This window comes from Accipiter gentilis, chromosome 17, assembly GCF_929443795.1.
Source record: "Accipiter gentilis chromosome 17, bAccGen1.1, whole genome shotgun sequence".
NCBI lineage: Eukaryota > Metazoa > Chordata > Aves > Accipitriformes > Accipitridae > Astur > Astur gentilis.
Genome location: NC_064896.1, coordinates 8,362,373 through 8,378,472, shown reverse-complemented (window position 1 = coordinate 8,378,472; position 16,100 = coordinate 8,362,373). Strand labels below are relative to the sequence as shown.

Here is a 16,100-nt window from a genome sequence, read left to right as displayed (position 1 = left end):
TGTCCTAATATTTATTTCAGTCATTCCATAGTCCACAGTAGTTGCGATGCCAAGAAATTGGTCTTCAATGGGGACATCTCACGAGTGACTCCACACCTTTCGGGGGAAGCCAACTAGCTGACAGATATAATAGGGAAAAGATTCTGAAACGGGTAAAAATTCAGATTTTTAAATGGGTATAAACTAAACAGGTCAATAGTATATTGCTTTTCATGATGCAGTTCTTCCCACCAGGTTTCATATTCCCATGGAGGTGTGGAAGGGGAGATATTAGTATTTTTGGCTCATGTTAATCAGCCCCAACTAAAACCAACAAACCCCACAGACAGCTCTACAAACAACCTCTGCACAACTGACTGCAACACCATCTCTCATAGACTGAGCAAAGCCAGGCAATAACATACTTCACAGTGCAGCCTCTCTCTTCCACAGCTGATCACATGGATGACATTTTCATTAAAAAAGAACAAGAGGTTTTAAGGGCATGGACTCCTCATTAGAGTGAAAGTGCTGTCATTTATAATGCAGACAAGACATACCACCAGCTGCAATGTCCCTCAGGTGAAAGAGAATGGCCCAAGGGGAGCAGCTAGTTGGGGATGTACCAGTTAACACAGGAGAAACTAGGACACACCTTCACACAGCCAGTCACACCCTTGTCAAAGCGCTTTCTAGATCAGAGGCTCTGATTTGCCTCCTGCTGTTTCAGACAGGGCAGTTCCAGCCATTTATTCCTCCCCCCCGGCCCCCGGGCCCCACATCCAGCTTCACTGCAACACTTCACAGTGTAACATACCTAAGGTAGGGTGCCTTTTACCAGCGGTAGAAACTAAGTCTGTTCAGGCAGATTTACAGGCATGGCAGTGCATGTGTAGAAGGAAAGGCTGTTTTCGTACCTGTCCATTCTTATTACACAAAATCCCCTTCTTGTCAGGACTTAGTGCAGTAAGGCCACACTATTTCAGTAGGTCACTTGCCATATGTTTTATGATGGATTTCTTACATTAAAATCACAAAAGTGACTGAACCTGCATAAAATTAATCTTAATTGTTCCTTCTTTGGAAAGGGACTTAAATAAGGCATATCAAGAATTAGAGACAAAAAAACACCATTGGGCAATTAAAGGCTTTGCACAAAATACTACTTCATGTAGCAGTCAGGATCTCAGCTGTCATGCTCCAGGAACTCGCACCACCACAAGTGAAATCACCGTGACTTAGAACAGTATTTTTCACTGTTTATGGCACTACACACTAAGTGCAACAAAAGAGCCTTATTTTTTATACTCTGCTAGTCCAGTGAATTGCCATCTTGCCCCTACACCACAGTGACAGTCGAGACAAAGCTATTTCTGTGTGAACAGGTCTCTACACAGGTACCATTTTTCCCCAACTTTCTTGCAGCTTTAACTGTAAAAGTTACCACCCTAAGTACAAATGGTCATTTCTTTGAAATAAATGTAAAGAAAATAGTGAAGTTCTGTAGAGGACTGCCTCCTCAAGGGTATATCCTTATTTTGGAAGCGCAATGAAGTTTAAAACCAGACAGTGCATTATTTTTTTTTCATTAAACAGTTACTGAACAGAAGAAGAGAGACCGAGTAGTTTATTTGATGTTGTTGCAGACCACAGTATAATTGGATGAATTTGGATTATGTTGGCCAAAGCATACAGTCTTCAATGCTGTTTTACACCACAATCATATCGGCCATGCACATTCAAGAACAGCATCTGCTTAGTCATCATCTTTAAGCTTCTTGATCTTATACTTATGGCGCTCAATTTCTTTCTGCAGCCGCTCTATCTCTTTCTGGTGGTGCTGAATCTCTTCCTCGTGGTGTTTCCTTAGGGCAGCGAGCTGCTCCCTCTCCTTCTCCCTGCAAGAAAGCACGGCACAAGGTGCAGCACCCGTACACCCGAGGGTCGCCACAACCCCTCAGCGTGGGGCTCGGGAGCCGGCGCAGAGGCCGGGCCTTGGCTGCAGGTGAAGCTGGCGGAGGCCCAGCGCTGGCCCGACAGGCCGGGCCCGGATGGGGGGAAAAGCTGCTTATGCAGACCCCGCCGCACCCCACTCACCTGAAGTACCGCTCCTCCTCGGCCGCCTGCTTCTTCCCGAAGGCGCCCCCCGCCTCGCGGATGGCGCCGCCGCCGCCGCCGCCCTTCCCGGCGCCTTTGCCCAGCTCGCCTAGCTGCGGGGAGAGACGGCGGTGAGCAGGGAAAGAGAGAGGCAGGGAGGGAGACCCCCGCCGCCCGCGCCCACCTGGTCGGCGCCCGAGCCCGAGCTCCAGCGCTGCTGCTGCGCCACCAGAGCCCCGCGCAGGCCGCCCCGTGCCGCCGCCACCGCCACGGCCGCCATCGCCCGCCTGCCCTTGGAGCGCAGGGCGGACGAGACCCACCCCTCACGTCACGGCCCGCGCATGCGCGGCCTTCGCTCCCCCACACACGCCTTTCCCCCGGCGGCGCGGGAAGCTGGGGGCCCCTACAGGCTCGGGCCCGCGGCCCCGCGCCCCCTCCGCTCCCTACGGCCGGGCTCCAGCTTCCCTGCCCCGCGGCCCGGCGGGAGCTCCCCCGGGCGGGGCGGAGGGTCGGGCCGGTCCCTCCCCTTAGGACGTGCCCCCGGGGTCCAGCCGCGGGGCGCCAGGCAGCGGGGAAGGGGTAGACGACCGGTGGCGAGAGAGGAGGGGAGTTACGGGAGGGGGGGGGCGGAGCCTGTTGCTATGGCGCGCGCGGCGGTCACGTGCCGAGGGCGCCGCCCGCCCCGCCGGCCTCAGCGCCGTGCTCACGTGCGCGCGCGCGGCGTCACGTGGTGCTGGTGATGGCGGCGGCGGGGGAGCCCGGGGCGGGGGGCGCCGCCGAGGAGGCGTTCCTCACCTTCTACAACGAGGTACCGGCGCCTCAGCGCCGCCGAGGCGGTGGGCGGCCCCGCCTCGCTCCCCTGGGCCCTGCCCGCCCGCGGCCGGCGGCCGGCGGCCTCCCCTCCCGGCGTCGAGGCCTGGCGGGCCGCGCGGCGCCTGGCCCAGCCCGGCCGCCCTGAGGGGAGCCCGCCGGGCCCCGAGGCTGGCCCTGGCGGGCCCTGGGGCTGCCCCGGGCCGCTGGCGGGAGGGAGGGCGGGGCGGGCGAAGCCGCTGGCGGTGCTGGGCAGGGGGCGAGCCAATGGCCGGGGTGGGCGAGCGGCGGGTGCCGTCGGGTTCGTGCTCGGCCTGGGGAGGGCCGGGCGTTCCCCTGGCTCGCTGCCGCCGGCACTGCGGCGTCTCCTGTCCTCGGAAAAGCCCCTGTTGTGGCTGTGGAAAGGAGCCAAGCGTTAAGCCCTATCTCGCTCCTTCGGGTAAAGGCAGTGAGAGTTGTGTGCTCCGCACCTTCTGAGTGTAACCCTCCACTGTGCTCCCCTGCTTGGTCTTTTTGTGGACAAGCTGTCATTTGGGAAGGTGCGTGGGGCCCCTTTCTTTCAGCCTGTGCTAGTTTCCGTTACTTTGTGCACAGCTTGGACGTGTTTACCTGAGCCTGCCCGCAGAAAGGTAGTGCCAGTCTGGTGGACGCTTATTTCTTTAAATAAAGGTGAATGTTAAATGTAAATGCGTGGTTTGGTTTGGCTTAATATTGTAAAGAGCAGAAAGTAAACTGAACTGAACTAAGTACTGTGTGGCCAGAATGAAATGGACTTATATACTTGCACCAGTATCACTTAATGTGTTTAATGGGCTATCCTACCAACAGTGGGTTAAAAGAAATGTTGCAGTAGGTTTCCAAGGAATCACGATGATGGTGCTGGTGTAGGAGCAAAGGTAGTGGAAAAGCTGTGACTTGGGCCAGACATAGGAGAGACAGGCAGAAGTGCTTTATAGAGTTTTTTATAGTTAAAATGTAATGCTAAAAATACTGTCGTGCTGTAGAAAAGGCTAAAAAATGTTCTCTGCTAGTGCTTCAGTAAAGTAACTACAGGCTTAGGATGAGCAAGAGGTATTGTGAATTGTAATACAGGATGATGATGGCTGGTGTAGTAATCACATGGGAAAACAGGTAAGCACATTTTGATTGTCGGTTAATATAGGTCTCTCTTGTTCTTCAGGTAAAGCAAATTGAAAAACGAGACTCTGTTTTAACATCAAAAAACCAAATTGACAGGCTGACCCGACCTGGATCTTCATATTTCAACTTGAACCCTTTTGAGGTTAGTTTCAACATTTTATCCTCCCTTCGTACTTGGTATACCAATTTCCAGATTTACAGGGTATTTATTTCAGTAAAAGGACTGAACATAAAGAAAGAAAAAAATTCTCTAGATGTAGATTACTGTGCAGAAGGCTTACAGAAGACAGAAGGATGGTGTATATGTGCTCGCTCTCTTTTTCACTGTTTTATGGCAGGCGCAAACTACATGCTTTTGTCACATTTCCCCTGTGCAACAGCACTGGAAGATTTGGCAGATTAATGAGAATGTAACAGCTACTGGTACCATGCTTGTCAGTTTCTGTTCTGAGCGCTCTTGACTTGGTGTTTCTAGTTGTGTCTTCTATTTTGGATGTTCATCCCACTGAAATTGCATAGTGCATAGAATGAGAGAAGGACTCTCACTGCTCACAGTAGCGAGCAATCTTCTGAGGAGTCGCTGGAAGACAGGTAATTCCCTTGCACATTACATAATTTGATTCCAGTTGCTGTCAGTTGTAAAGTCTCAACGAGTATGAAAGCCTGAGGAAGACAGTAAATAAAACAATCTGGTGTTCATCTGGAGCTGGCTTTCCCCGTGTGTATTCCTTCCTGATATCATCTTTATTTGTCTTTTTAAAGCCTCAGGTCCTTTTTGTAGTCCCAATTCAGGGCTGGTCAGCCAGATCAGTCGGCAGATTCACCTTGACAATGTTCAGTTCTGTGTAGTCTTAGTACTTGACTTGGAGAGTACATTGCGAAAGCCATTTAGCTTTCCTGCTGAGAGAGTGGTTTTTATTTACCGATTCTTAGTGTCAGACCATGTGCATCTGCATTGCCTAGGCTCACTTGTTGCTTAGGGCTTCTGTTCAGTAAATTAATTCACAAAAGAGCTTCTAAATGCTGCCACATCCCTACAGATCACTAGACAAGTGGGCTCGATCATGGAAACCAAAGATTAAAACTCCCCTGTCTTCTTTTAAAATGATAAAATGAATAAATTCTTATGAAGTAGTGTGTTTCCTGCCCAGAGTTCTCAGTTATGAATGATCTGACAGTGTCCCAAAGCCACCATATGATTCCTCTTCTGCCAGACTAAGCATTGCTACAGGACTGGTTGAAGATTTAGACCTATTGTGGCTATTTAGGGATGGCAGCTGTCTACATGAGACTTGAGTGTGGAAAGGACACTGGCATAGTTGGAGGAATCTAGCATTGCTAAAAGTAGAATGTCCTAAACATGGTGTCTCTTAAAATGTTTCTGTTTTACTAGGTGAAAATTCATGTCCTGAAGCAGCTCCCTGATGGGGAGAGCTTTCTGGCATTGTGTCTGTATGCCAGTGAACCAAGTGTTTAGAGCTTGCTGCTAGGAACCTGAAATATGGGGAGTATCATTGAATTTGCTCTGCTCTCATGGTCTCTTTTAGGTACTGCAGATGGATCCTGAAGCCACAGATGAAGAGATAAAGAAAAGATTCCGGCAGGTATTTGGCTTTTTGGACTTGAAGCCTCTGGAAGGAAACTAGAACCTCTGTAGAGATTGTGCAGCTGAGCTTGGGAACAAGAAAAATGGTGGTAAAGCTGTATCTGGGTAGAGGAGTAGCCATTTTGGGAAGAAATGCCTAGAACAATCTTTGTGTTAACAAGAGGAGAGCTGCAGAATGTCCCTGGTCGATGCATGGTATGCTTCTTTGCCTGTAAAGTGTGTGATGGGGCTATTGCAAACTGATACGTCCTTGTATAATCAGCTTATTAGTTCAAAGAGAAGGTCAAAATTCATCAGAAATTAAGAACTGAGAAAAGGTGTTTTCCTCAAATGTATGGACTTGGATCCAGAAAAGTATTTTCTGTGAGGTTTCTTTAAGAATTTCAGTGGTCATTTTTTGATGGCTGGGTTACGTGGAACAGCAGCAAGTCTGCTCACAGACCTATCTGCGTTGCCCCATGCAACACAGAAAACATTACCCCAGACTTACTCTGCTGACAGATCTGCAGGAGAAATTTGAGTTTAATCAGTGCATGCAGCAAAGAAACACAATAATTGGAGAGCTGTAGCCTTGTACCTTGAATTAGTGGTGTAAACATCAAGAACTGTCTTTAGACAGGAAGCTGTGCTGGCTATCAGAGGAACATGCCTGCCAAGTTGGTGATGGGATATGGGCTGCTTCTATATGTGGGAAGTGGGAGGATAACCTTTTAGTCTGTTGCTGCCTTCTCAGTTCTGCAAATCAATAAACTGGGGCTGTCTTAGCTTTAGGCTGGTAGAATACTACAGGGAAGTGGTTTGAAATCAATGGGATGAAATGAAAAAAGTGCATGGAATTGTGTATCAATCACCTAAAATCAAACACCTAAATACAGAATGTGGAACAGCCAACAGAAGGAAAAAGACATTGGCTGTATCAAATCGCAGGGTAAATCAGGAGCATGCTGCTGTTCAGGACTGGAGGCAAACCTTTTTCCTATGAACTAGAAAGTGCCATCTGTAGAGTTCAGGAAGTAATTATTTTGCGTTCTTTGGCACTGATGCAATTTCAGTTGCTGCGCTGTGACTGGTTCTGAACGTTATACTAGGAAAGATGCAGATAAACTAGAAAGTCCATACAGCAACACCAAAAATAAGAGGTCTGAAAAAAAAATCTGATATGGGGAAAGTTTGAAAGAACTTTCTCTTTCTTTAAAAGAGGAGGGTGGAGGACATATGCTTTCCAGCCCACTTAAGGTTGCCCTAAGGATGGTAGTGATCAATGTCCTGTTTCTCCTGGGTAGAGAGTACAGGAAGGTGTTTTCTTAACTCTCAGTAACAGAGCCTAAGGAAAAACTTACCCACTCTTTTAAATAGTTTGATACTTGAACAGCCTTAGGGCTACTGGAGAACTTCTTGGGAGACGTTGTTGAGTAAAAGGTAAACTTCCGTTAAGGATGATCTTTGTAGGTTTGTTTCTTCTTAAGACCAAGGATACAAAACTTGGGTGACCAACGGGTTCATAGCAGCTCCAGGCACTGCAGCTGAAGGGTGTTTATATTGTTCTGCACATCCTAAGCTCAGCTTTTCTCAGACAGCCTGTTTATTACAGGGATTGTATTTGATTTATAAGTTTTACTGATGCATACTTCTACGTGTTGTCAGCTGATTTGTCTATATACAAAGCAATGTGATCCCCTGTGATTCCTTCTCTCTGAGACTATTTCCCTCCTGTCACAAAAATCTCTGAAATATTCTTCATATTTGGCAATGATCTTGATAGCAAGATCCTTTCTCTTGCAGTTGTCAATATTGGTGCACCCAGACAAAAATCAAGATGATGCAGATAGAGCCCAGAAGGCGTTTGAAGGTAATGCTCTCACCCTTTTTCTGAGCTGATAGTAGTTGGACTGCCATTTTTCTGTAGCTGGTTTAAATGTTTATTAGGGGTGGAGGCCCCAGTGATGACAGAAGGAATTGCTGTAGAGACGCTTTAGATGAGGGAGGTGTGTGGGGTGGCATGTCAGCAGAAAATTTCACTAGGTGGCAGTAACTGCATTGTCAGTTCACAACAGGGACAAATGTGTCCGTTGGGCTTTGAGATTGTTCAAGAAAAACTGTTTAATCTGTGCATTAGATTTTATTCAAAGATGACACGACAGAAGTAATGTGATGGTTTTAGGTGTATGCTTTGCATTATGGTGAGGCATTATGCACCTTAAACTTATGTCATCGCCTATAACTAAATCACTTGTTAGGAGAGGTACTTTCACCCTGCTAACTCCAAAAGGTGTCTGACAGTTTCTGCCATTATTGTACCCCAAATCTCATTTGACTAATCGTGATATCACTTACCTAGATGTATTTAAAAACAAACAAACAAACAAAACCCAACCAAACAAAGCCCCTTCAATTCAAGGAAGTGAAATTTGTATGGTCAACGAGTAGCAATCTTGTGATCCCTTGTGAATGTGACTGTTGTTGCTATTAATGTTGATGCTTTTTGTTAGCTGTAGATAAAGCGTACAAGTTGCTGCTAGATCAGGAGCAAAAGAAGAGGGCCTTGGATGTGATACAGGCAGGAAAAGAATATGTGGAACACACTGTAAGTATTCTGTAGGAATGTCCGGGGTGGAGGTGAGTGGTAATCAGTCATTCATAATTTGCTTTTTGGTACACCCACTGCATGTTCAGGTCATTAAAAGGTGAGCTGAGCAAACCTCATAATGAAGCTGTGCAAGTGGACTCTGAGCTCTTCACAGCATGAACAAATGTGCTTTGTCCAAGACTGCTGTTGAGCTCAGTGCAAGATAATTCAGTGAAATTCAGTACTTGAAATAATTAGGTCAGACCACACGATCTGACCTAAATATTTTTTTTTCAAGTCTGTGAATGAATGATGCAGTTCAAATGTATGTAGGTGGAAGAAAATAGGTGATGACAGCAGGAGACTGGGAAGTTTGGGGGAAAATGACCTATAAGATAAGAAAAGGAGCTTGGATTGCATTGGCCAAGAAGTTAGTTGAGTGATGTGGATGGACTAAAACACAACAAGCTTGAGAAAGCAGATGATATGGGAGAGCTCAGATACTCTGAACCAAGGAACACTTCATGTTCTGCTTGTTGTTGTTAGTCTTTTGAATGTTACAAAACAAAATAAACTTCCTGCTGGTTTGGATGGTGTGTATTGCATATGAATTTATCTCAAAAACAAACAAACAAAAAACCAACAAAGGGATTGTGTTGAGTGAGTAGTATCTAACATAGTATTTGTAATTACTACAGTTCATGTGACAATGATCTTGTATGTGTTTATCTGGACCTAGGACGAGGAGGTTTTGGTCTAAAATAAAACATCAATCCAAATCAAGAACTTGCCTTCATCCAGAGTTCTTCCCAAACAGTGGAGTAGGAATGCAGAACTACTTGGATACAATTATGTAAGCCCTATAAAACTTTTTAGGCTCTCATTTTTGTTCTTAATCTTTAGGTGAAAGAAAAAAAGAAGCAGTTGAAGAAGGATGGAAAACCTCCCACTGTAGAAGAGGATGATCCTGAAGTTGTAAGTCATATACTGTTCAGAGAAACTGGGGAGTACAAAACATGTTTTGAAGAATTAAGAGTCAAAACGAGTACAGAAGTATTTATTAGACTTGTTAGTGTTGTAAATCCTTGCACTTACAGAAGAACAAATTCTGACAAGCCACTGTAGAGTACTGGGTAATACCCATATATTTTAGAAAATAGTTTAACTGTAGTGTAAAGAGTAAATATATCATGAGGTTATATAGGTCAAAATACCCAGTTCTTTTCTTGGAGCAAGTCTTCATTGCCTGCACATCATGCAGTCTTTTCTGAATTTAATTTATTGTTGTTTCTGAATGCTGGAACTGTGGTGTTCTTGCTGCCAGCAGAGGAACATATAGAACCCACTGCAGCATGTCTAAAATGTGTTAGTGATGTTTTGTAGTAAGAGCTGTTTCAGGTGTTTCTTCCATATAGCACTTGCGGGTAGATGTGCTGTTCTGCAACAAATCAATTTTATTAAAAAAGGTATGACATAACTTAGTTCTTCTTGCCTGGTTTCTAGTCTGAAAAAGTCAAGTGATATTAGAGGTTTAACAGGATGGTAGATGATTATCAAACACTGACATCATTAGTCATCACCTTTTTTTTTTTTCCTTACAAAGTCATTTTTTCCTCGATATCACCACAGTAACCCCATAACCATCTTATTTTCCATTGATTTTCAGAAATCTTTGCTGTTCTTTAATAATGAGGTTGTTTTAAGTATACTGATATTTCCTGGAAAGCAATCGCTAGACTTTTAAAAGACATCAAGAAGATCTGGTGGGAAATTACTATCTAAACAGTGCCCATTTTGCTTTTTTTTGTCAAATGTAACATTGCAAGACTTTACAGAAGAATAAGAGAGCTTGAAATGAACAATTCTGTTTAGGCACTGCTTCCTGAATACAAATGAAAATTAGACTAATATGAGGCTAATAAGTAGTTGTTTCCTGGGTGTCAGGGCCAGAATTTAATCAGCAGTGTTTTATACCTTTTTGTATGCTGCTGCTACTGACTACTGTCAAGGCAGGATACAGAGTTATATGGACATACATATGCTTTGCATTCTTTTTATGCTTCTTACATTTTTACATAAAACAGACTAACTGTGTTAATGGGCATTATTTTAAAACTGGATTTGTGTTTCACAGTTCAAACAAGCTGTGTACAAACAGACGATGAAGCTCTTTGCTGAACTGGAAATTAAGAGGAAAGAGAGAGAAGCGAAAGAAATGCATGAAAGGTATGAGCAGCATTCTGCTTGTGCAGTTCAGGCTCTTCTTCCCCCCTCATGCTTCCTCGGAGAAGATAAGGAATCATAGACTCTTAGAAAAGTCTAAGTTGGAACGGACCTCTGGAGATCATCTGGTCCAACCTCCTGCTGAAAGCAGGGCCTTGGATTAGATTAACAGGGGTCCTGCCAAGCTGATTTCCAGTGGTGTAGATTCCACCACTTCTCTGGGCAACCTGTGGGTTGTAGAGCTCTGCGCTTGAGAAATGCAAACAGGAAACTTGCCCTCCTGTATTTAAGGCATTGATATATTTTGTGTGCTTATATACTTTTATGTGTATACATGGAGGCCAGCCAAAACAGTGAAATAGTGACTTGTTTCTGCATGTTGTTAGCACACAAAGAATTGATTTTTAATTTTAATTGCCAGAAATACCCTATGGTGTGTGTGATCCTGAACTCTTAGGTGTTTTGATCACATGTTGCCTGAGCGCTCACTGTGGGGGCACTTCAGAGTGGTGTTTCAGTACTGGTCAGTGAAGGCAGTCTGGGAGGTGGTTGCAGGGCACTACTTTTAATTACAGATGAAGATTAGGTTGGGGGGGGAGGAATTTCATTCTTACTTTGAACGCTGAAGTGTTAAATTAACTTCTCAAAATGTGTACTCTCAATAGTTGTAGAGACTTATCACTAGAGTTATGAAGGAGTCCAACTTGTTTTGCTGAGCAAGAGAAGCTGACTCACTGTCAGTGGTGCCAAACCCATCTTCTCTGCTCACTGCTCTTCCAGATTTGAAATAAAATTCTATTTGTTGTGCTCTCTTAGGTGCGTGTATTTATCTCTTCTGATAAGCACTTCAATCTGTCAAGAAACCAGAAGAGCTTTCCAAGATGTTTTGAAAGTATTACTGTGTTTCTTTGAAGTAGACACTTTTGGGTTCATAACTTCTTTCTGGCTTCCCTTCCAGGAAGCGGCAGAGGGAAGAGGAAATTGAGGCACAAGAGAAAGCTAAACGAGAGCGAGAATGGCAGAAGAACTTTGAGGTAATCAGCAACTTAACTTGCAGGGTGGGCCTTGGCAATTCTTGGCCATGCTGCAGGGAATGCCCCTAAAGAGGGACTTTTTGTTTGCAGGTACTATAAGATAATTTAAGTAGACGCTTAGTAAAGATCCTGCACAAGCCTGGGTTTTGCCCTTGTGTGGGGAGAAAAGCCCACTAATGGGGCTTTGGTGTCTCTTTCCAGAAACAGGTCTGGTAAATTAAGGTGTAGTATTTTTCAGCTCTGTCAGCAGTTCATTCCTGTCCTTAGTCAGAAATTTGAATTGCTGCTTAGCCCAGGTCACTTGGTGACCAGTAAAACTTAATTGGCAGCTGTTCAACCACTAGTGTGGACTGTTGTTGGTACTTTTCAGTCTGGTTGCTAACACTTACGGAATCTGTATCTCCTGTGAGTATCAGAGATCTGAATGACAGTCACTTCCCTTTGACCCTTCCACCCTGTATTCAGGGTTTAGGCGTATCGAAGTAGCTTTGTGGTGGTTGTGCTGCTATTCTATGGGTCAGACCTACAGCCTGCAAAAATACTTGATCAAGCCTGTAACTCTTCCCTCATTACACACCAGAGGTGAAGTTTTGTGACGTGCCAGGGGCGGTGAGCAGGAAAGAAGTCAGTAACGGTGTGCAGGACCTCATAAAAAGATGAGCTAGATTATTATTTAATCCGAAGCGAAATCCCAGTCTATGTTCAAGAGGACTTTAAAAAAGAGGGTGTCTAGGAGAGAAGGGTATGAGCTGGACTGGCTTCCTGTGGAAAGTGGGCAACTAGGATGTTACTGGAGACTCAGCTGGGAAGAGTTTGCGTTCATGTGCTATATAACATGGATATAGGAAGCTGGATATTCTGGAAAACTTGTGTAATGCTGTTATGTTGAGTATGCTATGGATTTTGTCACGTAATGCCAGAGATAAATGAGTATGTCACTGGTCTTGCTGTTGGCAGAAGTTCTGTGTTCTTGTGCCAGAATGGCCACAGAAGTTGGGTGTCATTGCTGTAGGGATGCAGTAACACATAGCAGCTGAGGAAATGTCAGCAAGCATTACAAGCAAATAATGATAGACCAAACAAGGGAGCTGCAGAACTATTGGTATTGCAGCTCTGAGTACCTGCAATGTCCTCAACCACTCCTGGACAGCTGAACCTCTGCACTTACAGGTATCTTCTCCAGCCTTGCTGGTGACCATTTAATCCATGTGAAAAGAGAGTATCAAAGGTGGGTGTTAATGTCCAAATGAGTCACTGGAGTGCACAAGAATAAGAAGCTTACTTCTGCTAGTGACCATCATTGAAAGAGGGTGATTGGAGACAAAATAAGACATGAATTCTTGGCTGCTCCTGTATGTGTACTAATTCAGTGGCTGCCTTTAAAATACATCCAAAAGAAGTATGTGTGTTGCTGCTTCGAATTATATTTAAACCATAAGGGAAAAAAAACTTAAGTTGATATTCTGCAGTTGTGGTTATGTCTCAGTTTCAACAAAAAACCCCACCCAACAAATAAAGCCAACATAGAAATCCCAACCTTTAAAGATGCTTGTGTTGTACCTCTGCATTGCTCTTCTCGGCTTTCCTGCTCCTGGTGATTTCAATCCTTGTCTGCATACTGCATCCTAGTTCTGATCCTGTCTCTTTACCCTAAAGACCTGTAGGTTTTGTCCCTCATGTATGTTCTGCAGTATTTTTGAATCCTTATAGGAGTATCTGTGTCATGGAAGTGGTTGCCTGCTGTTTCTAGGAGCTATTCATAGGCTGCTTTCAGAGATGAATTACATCTTGATGTAGAAGGAGCAGGTTGGAACATCGACTTTCTCCCACCCTACCTTCAAAATTCCCTTTCTTAGTAATTTCAAGAGTAGCTTCCATGAACAAGCTGTAAGAAACAAGAAGGTTAGAACAGAAGTTGCCATACAGCATTATCCCTAGCAAAAGTGTGACCACAGAATGGTTGAGGTTGGAAGGGACCTCTGGGGTCCATCTGGTCCAACACCTCTGCCCAAGCAGAGCCACTTAGAGCTAGTTGCCCAGCATGATGTCTAAGTGGCTTTTGAATATCCTCAATGATGGAGGCTCCACGAGCTCTCTGGGCAACCTGTTCCAGTGCTCAGTCACCCTCAAAAACGTGTTTCCAGATGTTCAGATGGAGCCTTGTGTGTTTGAGTTTATGCCCATGGCCTCTAGTCCTGGCACTGGACATCACCCAGAAAAGCCTGCCTCAGTCTTCTTTCCACCATCCTTCAGATACTTGTACACATTGATGAGACCCTCTCTGTCTTCTCCAGGCTGAACGGTCCCAGCTCTCTCAGCCTTTTCTCCTATGAGAGATGCTCTAGTCCTTTAATCATCCTTGTGGCCCTTTGTTGGACTCTCTCCAGTATGTCCATGTCTCTCTTGTACTGGGGAGCCCAGCACTGGACACAGCATTCCAATTGTGGCCTCACCAGTGCTGAGCAGAGGGGGAGGATCACCTCTCTCAACCTGCTGGCAATGCTTTGCCTAATGCAGCCCAGGTCTCTATTCGCTGTCTTTGCAGCAAGGCAAGGGCATGTTGCTGCCTCATGTTCAACCTGGTGTCCACCAGAACCCTCAGGTTCTTTTCTACCAAGATACTTTCCAGCTGGGTGGCCCCCAACATGTCTGGCTGCTGGGGGTTGTTCCTTCTTGGGGGCAGTACTTTGCATGTCTCCTTGTTAGCTCATTTCTCCACCCTGCCAAGGTCCCTCTGGATGGCAACACAACCCTCTGGTGTATCAGCCTCTCCTCCCAGTTTTGTGTCATCTGCAAAGTTGCTGAGGGTGCATTCTGCCCCATCATCCAGATCACTGCTAGTGCTTGGCTTTCCCCCATCCTGCCATGGGGAAGGAGGGGAGTGAAGCAGACAGCTGTTGTAGCCAGAGCCTGTGTGCAGCACCACTGTTGCAGGCAGAGCTATAGTCACATGGGCCTTGAGGGTATGGATCCCATGCTGTGAAGTGGATCATCCCTGGACTTGTTCTGTCATACTGTGTGAAACCTTCAGCCTGTAGTGATCATAGGCTGGCTTTGTGGGGAGTCTTTTTTTTTTTTTTTCTTTTTCAGCAGGGGATTCTGCTGCTCTGCAGATAAGCCAGGGAGGGGAGAAAAGAGTGCACCAGAGGTCTTTTCTCATTGTGTCTTTGTGATGAAGCTTGGGGCAAGGAGCGTGAGAGAAGACAGCAGTACATTTCCCTTCTCTTATCTGCAGCACAAGGAGAGCTGTCTCAAGGATGTGAGACAGAGTAAGGAAATGGCATGTTCTGGGCTGACAGATTACGAACATCCATTGGGGATGAGGTTTCTTGTTTTCTTTGCACATCAGAGGATTCAGTTAGACTCTAGCCAGGGCTGCACATCCCAAGCTGGATGTGCTTATGCTGGTGTTTGTAAACTCACTTGTAGTTCCGCTGTGCTGTGTCTGTTGCTCTGGCTCTTCACAGTGTCTGTATGTCTTGGCTGCCAGGGTGCTATGTGCTGGATAAGGGGGAAATTGCTATTGGATCTCTTGAAACTGGTATGTACTGCCTGTTCTCTGGCTCTTGCACATCTTAACTCTCCATTTCCTCTCTGTTCTTTCCAGGAAAGTCGGGATGGTCGTGTGGACAGCTGGAGAAATTTCCAGGCAAATACAAAGGGGAAGAAAGAAAAGAAAAACAGGACCTTCCTGAGACCTCCCAAAGTAAAAATGGAGCAGCGTGAATGATCCTGGCAGCACTGCCCAAGTGCAGCTCCTCAGTCCCCTCCCTGCTTTTAAGGACTCATTGGCACCTAGAGTAAGAATTGCTTTTTAGTAGACTGTTTGTTTCCAGTACAATTAATTATTGGTCAAAGTATTTTTTGTACTCTGTCCATTTGAACTAGGGCCATAGTATGAACTCGGCCAGGAACCCGCTACATGTAGAACACTTGGCTTAGGAGGGTCCCCACCATTATTGCTGTCCTGTTTGTCTGCTCCCCTGTTACCTCGATGTTTTGTACTTCACAGAGATTGTGTTATTTCACCACTTCCATTTCTAGTTTGAGAGCTGAACAAAATATTGGAAATGCATCCATACCTTTCCAGGCATCATCTTTCTCAGAAAGTTCAGCTTCGGAAAGGTCCGAACTGACTCTGGGAATCTGCTTCCAGCACTGTGCAGTGCAGCTGACTTGCAGCTAAAGTCCTGCAGCTCCTCCCTGAACTGAGTGGTGCTTGGAAGGACCCTTCCCCCAAGATCTGATTTCCAACCTAAAATCCCAGCTCTCAGGCTTCGACTTCTGTTAATCTCAGACCAGCTGGTCACTTCCTGTAAAGGAAAAATAACTTCTCTTGATTAATAGTTCAAGTTGCAATGGTCTGTATGTAAAATAAATTTTTACCCAAGTTACCGGTTTTTTTTCTTGGAATTATTCAAAGATACAATTGCAAGGGTTGAGTTGCAATTGAGTTGAGTGCTGGCCACTGAAATGGTGCTGCTCTTCAGCATGAACACTTTCCCTGGTAAGGGTGTGCTATCAGCCCAAAGTCTGTTCTGGCTTGAATTTTGAAGTGACAGTCCTGCAGCATGGCACCCAGGAGGACAGGGAGGGCGTATCTCTTCCCTGGATGCTGCCTGGCTGTATGCAGGTGTGCCAGAGT

At 45.6% G+C, this 16,100-nt stretch overlaps 2 protein-coding genes across 4 annotated transcripts; one reads left to right on the top strand and one right to left on the bottom strand.

Moving 5' to 3' along the window:
• Positions 1 to 1,588: 1,588 nt before the first annotated feature.
• Positions 1,589 to 2,442, bottom strand: ATP5IF1 (ATP synthase inhibitory factor subunit 1). Its single transcript, XM_049819810.1, has 3 exons — positions 2,261 to 2,442; positions 2,077 to 2,189; positions 1,589 to 1,877 (listed from the first exon to the last, which is right to left on the bottom strand). Exons 1-3 carry the CDS (start codon positions 2,354 to 2,356, stop codon positions 1,736 to 1,738), a joined length of 351 nt encoding a protein of 116 aa, XP_049675767.1. The 5' UTR covers positions 2,357 to 2,442; the 3' UTR covers positions 1,589 to 1,735.
• A 324-nt stretch (positions 2,443 to 2,766) lies between these two features.
• On the top strand, positions 2,767 to 15,849 carry DNAJC8 (DnaJ heat shock protein family (Hsp40) member C8). Of its 3 annotated transcripts, none has more exons than XR_007508459.1 (10): positions 2,767 to 2,884; positions 4,067 to 4,168; positions 5,574 to 5,630; positions 7,415 to 7,481; positions 8,122 to 8,216; positions 9,102 to 9,173; positions 10,333 to 10,424; positions 11,380 to 11,455; positions 15,063 to 15,255; positions 15,612 to 15,849. XR_007508459.1 is itself a non-coding variant. In XM_049819808.1 (9 exons), the coding sequence occupies exons 1-9, from the start codon at positions 2,816 to 2,818 to the stop codon at positions 15,183 to 15,185; spliced, it is 753 nt and encodes a 250-aa protein (XP_049675765.1). In that variant the 5' UTR covers positions 2,767 to 2,815; the 3' UTR covers positions 15,186 to 15,849. The 3 variants fall into 3 exon arrangements, 1 of the variants encoding a protein (XP_049675765.1); XR_007508458.1 differs by having other exon boundaries at positions 15,500 to 15,849; XM_049819808.1 differs by having other exon boundaries at positions 15,063 to 15,849.
• Positions 15,850 to 16,100: the final 251 nt, after the last annotated feature.